The sequence below is a fragment of the Populus trichocarpa genome, chromosome 12, assembly GCF_000002775.5.
Source record: "Populus trichocarpa isolate Nisqually-1 chromosome 12, P.trichocarpa_v4.1, whole genome shotgun sequence".
In the NCBI taxonomy this organism is placed as follows: Eukaryota; Viridiplantae; Streptophyta; class Magnoliopsida; order Malpighiales; family Salicaceae; genus Populus; species Populus trichocarpa.
Window position 1 is genome coordinate 10,308,969 of NC_037296.2, and position 5,597 is coordinate 10,314,565.

A 5,597-nucleotide genomic window follows, 5' to 3' on the forward strand; every position below is an offset into this window, starting at 1 on the left:
TTATTTGTCCCACACAAAGACAACACCTCCAGGATACAACTAAGCCCTCTAAACCTCTAAAAGAATGAGAAGATAAGACTAAGAAAAGAATATGTCTTTTTGTTGTTACTTCTTTTCTGTATAGTAACATGCTTTTATAGACTTGAAACATAACGATGAAACAGTATGATTGTTCATCAAACAATATGACTATTGATGAAACAATATGATTGTTCATCAAACATTATGACTATTGATGAAACACTATGGTTGTTCATCAAATAGTATAACTATTCATATTAAGTTCCAAGTTTCAAATGATATTATAAATATCCATCATGGCTTAATTTACTACACAATAGAAACCCACACTTAGAAACATTAGGAGGGAGTGTTTCTTTCCAATGTGGGATAAACATCTTTTCTTTATTCATTTACAAACTACACCAACATATACTCCACAGCTTCTTGTCTTCTGTTTACAAGCTCCAAATTATTGATTCATAAAATGTTTTTTTTTTAAAAAAAAACTCGAAACAGCGTTGGATACATCCAAATTATCCACAATATTTATTCCAAAATGGATTCATAATGTATCTAACTTTATGTTTTCTTTTCTAGTTAAAAACATCAAAATATTATTTGGCCAACTCATACCCATTAAGATTTAATTTTTAAGTTGGTAAATGTACTGAAGGAATATAATATGTTGACAATACGATTTAAGTAGTGTTCGGAAATATAGTTAAAACCGTGTTTCTTAAAAAACTGAAATTGTTTTTGCTTAAAATTAATTTTTATTGTTTTCAGATCGTTTTGATGTGCTAATGTTAAAATAATATTTTTAAAATAGAAAAACATTATGTTAATGCATTTCCGAATAAAATATACTTTGAACTGCAACCGTTATTATATTTCTAAATATCTATTTATTTTTTATTTTATCTTAAATGATAATGATGTTGATAATAAAACAAATATTCTTTTTCTAGATTAAGCTCTGAAAAATACATTCAACTCCAACGGTCTTAAGACTCTGTTTGGTAACGAGGTTGCGTTTGTGTTTTGTTTAAAACGCAGATGCAACCCGTTTGGTAAACAAAAAAACACATTTTACTGTGTATGGTCCCACGTCTTTTCGTGTCCGAGACGCAGGAAAAGAAAAGGCAGCATTTTGTTGCTTTGTGCACACTGTTCACGCTAATTTTAATTAGCATGAACAGTGTAGCATACACTGTTTAGTGAACAGTGCAAGAGAATTGCACTGTTCACTTGAAAAATAACGAACAATGCAATTCACTTGCACTGTTCACGTGTGAATTGCATTGTCCACGTGAACAGTGCAATTCACTCGCACTGTTCACACACTTTTTTTTTTTAGTGTTAATTTTATTAACATTTTTTTTTTTAAAAAAAAAAACTAGTTTAGATTGAATTAAATTCATTCGCACTGTGATGTGAACAATATTTTTTTTCCCGAAAAACTAGTATATAGTGAATTAAATTCACTCCCACTATAATATCAATTTTATACCTGATAATATTTTATCTAATTTTATTACACGCTCAAAATATTATGAAAACTGTAGTTCTTATCGGATGAATTTTGTACGTAATGGAATTATAAATAGTTTAATGGAATAATAAAAAATATTTTATATAAAGTATTATTTATTTCATGATGTTAATAGAAGTAATTAATTCTATAATATTTAAATTTAAAACCATCAATATTAATATATATTTTTTAAAATTATTTTATAACCTTAATTTCAAAAGCATTCTTAACCAAACACATTAAACTACTTTTTCTTCAACCTCAATTTCAACCACAGTTTTAACCAAACACCTATTTTTTCAAACCAACCTCAACTAAAAGTACTTTTTATAAAACAATTTTTTTCAAACCACAACCACAACAACTATTGCAATACCAAACACACTCTAGGAAGAAGAAGTCTCTCCAAATGAACTTCCATATAAAAATTGTAATAAAAACTAACTGTTTTTGAACAATGACATCAAAGACACTATTCTTTTCCTAGATTTAGCTCCGAATAATCTATTCAACTCCAACGGTCTTAATATGAAGAAGTCTCCTTCCTGCTTCCGAGAGGACAGCATTTTTCCTTAAAAAATAAGAAATAATAATATCTCAAGCCATCTCACCTGCATACTACATTGTTTTGAATAATCTGACTCCCCGTTCTCGAAGCAACACGTCGTCCGATCATTGGGCCACGTTTCAGGAGTCGGCTGGAAGGACCCACTTGCATCCCCTCACTCTAACAAGTCCGTACACCTACAGCCCTATCCAAATAAATAACAAGGATCCAAGAAGCAGCACTTGCCCAACGCCATCTATCCACGTGTTCTCGCATTTTTTAATGTCAAATCTAGCCGTCAACTCAAGTGCCTTAGACGCTTGCTTTTTCACCACGTGTCCAGGAAGATTTTCTTAGTTACTCCACCCTCCTATTACCTATATATATGGACAAACCGAATCCTACCTCTTTCAACCCAAAGAAAATCACACTACACCCGAAGCGAAACAGAACAGAACAAAACCAGAGTAAAGACAGAGAGGGTCCTCTGTTTTTCACTTGAAATGATTCTAAAGTTTGACCAAACTGATCGCCGGATTCTCACATTCCCGGCGGTTCATCCCTGTGAAGGAATCTCCCCCGCAACCCTTCTCAGTTCTTTGATCGATCTCTCTCAAAACATATGCAATTACCAATCAAAGTTGTTTGCTACACAAAGGAAAAATGCCCGTGAAACCATTCGACAAATCGGTCTTCTTCTTCTATTTTTCGAGGAAATAAGGGACCGTGGATTGGTTCTTTCTGATTCGGCCCTTCTTTGCTTCTCTGAGCTCCACCATGCCTTTCAGAAAGTCCAGTTCTTGTTGGAAGATTGTACGCGTGAAGGTGCAAGGTTATGGATTCTAATGAAGTGTCAACTAGTTGCTACGCATTTTCGAGCACCAATTCGAGCAATTGCGACAGCTCTTGATGTTTTGCCATTGAATTTGATTGATGTCGGTGGTGAAGTGAAGGAGTTGGTTGGATTAATAGCAAAGCAAGCACGTAAGGGTAAATTGGAGCCAGACCCTGTAGATGAATGGGCCTCGAAACAAGTGTTTTCGGTATTGGATCATTTTCAGATGGGAGTTGAGCCTGATTCCAGCTTAATGAAACGGGTTCTTGAGAATCTTGAGATTAGGAACTGGAATGATTGTAACAAGGAAATCAAGTTTTTGGAAGAACAAATTGGTTATCAGTGCTCCGATTGTGATGAAAGAGAGGTTCCATTTCTAAGCAGCTTGTTGGGGTTAATGAGCTACTGCAGGGGAGTGATTTTTGAGACATGGAATAATCGCAACAACGATCAAAGCGATGCCAGGCACAGCATCGAGGCCCTTAGTTGCATAAATCGTGAAGATTTTCGATGCCCGATTTCACTTGAGCTGATGACTGATCCAGTAACTGTATCGACTGGGCAGACTTATGATCGGTCTTCGATTGAAAGATGGCTCAAAGCTGGAAATATGACCTGTCCCAAAACAGGTGAGAGGCTTACAAGCACAGAGTTAGTTCCCAACACCACTCTTCGAAAGCTGATCCAGCAGTTCTGCGCCGAGGTAGGCATTTGTGCGTCCAAATCAGGAAGCCGAAGTCGAGACGTAGCCAGGACTATCTCTCCAGGAAGTCCTGCTGCAGCAGAGGCAATGAAATTTCTTTCAGGGTTTCTTGCAAGAAGGCTGGTTTCCGGTTCAAGTGAGCAGAAAACAAAGGCTGCTTATGAAATTCGGTTACTTGCAAAATCAAACATTTTTAATAGATCTTGTTTGATTGAAGCAGGCACAATCTTACCTCTCATAAACCTTTTATCCTCTTCTTTAGACCATTACACACAAGAGACTGCTCTTTCAGCTCTGCTGAAGCTCTCGAAGCATACTTGTGGTAAGAAAGAGATAATTGAGAGTGGTGGATTGAAGCCAATCCTTGCAGTTCTTAAAAGAGGGCTGAGTTTGGAAGCAAAGCAAATGGCAGCCGCCACAATTTTTTACCTTGCTTCAGTGAAGTCATATGGGAAATTGATAGGGGAAACACCTGAAGTGGTTCCAGCTCTCGTGGAACTGATCAAGGATGGGACCACTTGTGGCAAAAAGAATGGAGTCGTGGCAATTTTCGGGCTGCTTCTACACCCAGCGAATCATCAAAGGGTGCTTGCATCCGGTTCTGTTCCATTGCTGATGGATATGTTGTCATCCTCAAATAACATTGAACTTATAGCAGATTCACTAGCAGTTTTAGCAATCATAGCTGAAAGTGTTGATGGGACATTAGCAATCCTGCAAACTTCGGCTTTATCTACAATCCCAAGGATCTTGCGTTCTCTGCCATCTAGAACTGCGAGGGAGTATTGCGTTACTGTTCTGCTAAGTTTGTGCAAAAACGGTGGTGCAGAAGCGATTGCGATTTTGGCAAAGGACCATAATCTCATGAGTTCCCTATATTCACTTCTAACAGATGGGACTTCTCATGGTAGCAGTAAGGCTCGTGCTCTGATAAGAATTCTCCATAAATTTCATGAAACAAGCTCGTCGGGAATGACTGCTTCAGCAGTTCCATGTGAACGACCGGTTCATGTTCGGTAATTTTTATTCATCCTACCTTCCATTCCTTTTTGTCCTTGTAAATACATTATACATACATTACAGATTGATGATGATTTTTTTCCCTTGGAGTATAATGCAATTAGCACAGTTTTTGTAAGAGCTAATTGCTATATCCGCTGAATATTGTTCACTAATTATTTACCAGATACCTGTGTACTTCGGTTCTTTTCTGTAATACTAAATAAGATGGTGTAAGAGTTACCTGAATGTAGTGGATTACATGCTAGTTTCTGTTGAGTTTTCGATTTATATTCTCTTACTTCAAAGACAAATCTGATGAAAGTGGCGGAAGGAATGTCAAAACCTGACAGCTCTTAACATAGGATTTGAGTTACAAACCGATCTTCCAGTACTTGTTAATGCAATCCTAGTCATTTTTTAATACATCAGAATTACGGTATTAACTCTCTAAAAAACATTATCGTCATCAAGTCATGTAAAAACTTAACTGAGAAATGAGTTTAAGCCGCATGTTCATCCTGTAGGTATACTCCAATGTTTAAATAATTAATTAAGTTTGCTTGATTAAATGACAAGCAAGCAAAAAATCAAAAGGATGAAATAAAGAAGATATGCTAAATGTAGTGTTTATATCAAATTCTTAATTTCTCTCTCAAAACCTACCTGGGAATATAATCTTGAAATATACCTAGAAAAGTAAATTTCTTTTATAATAATTAACTAAAGTAGATTAGGCTAATCCACAGTAATTACCTGATCTCCTATAGTTAAAAAAAAATTTAGCTTTTTTTTAATTAATTTTTTTTTATTTAGTTTGTTAATATTAAATTTTTTTCTATTTAGTTATCATACTCTCGTGACATTGATCCCAGGTTTGACGAGTTAACCCAATTGATTCATATTTTTTTTTAATTAGTTTTTTTCTTCCCATTTCATTTTTTAAGATTGAGAATTAAATTTTATGATTTGTTTT

General features: G+C 35.2%; 1 protein-coding gene across 1 annotated transcript; it reads left to right on the top strand.

Annotated features, from left to right (window-relative positions):
• The first annotated feature begins 2,504 nt into the window (after positions 1-2,504).
• LOC7458028 (U-box domain-containing protein 19) lies at positions 2,505-4,870 on the top strand. Its single transcript, XM_024581962.2, has one exon. The coding sequence runs from the start codon at positions 2,588-2,590 to the stop codon at positions 4,640-4,642; it is 2,055 nt and encodes a 684-aa protein (XP_024437730.1). The 5' UTR covers positions 2,505-2,587; the 3' UTR covers positions 4,643-4,870.
• The last annotated feature ends 727 nt before the right edge of the window (positions 4,871-5,597 follow it).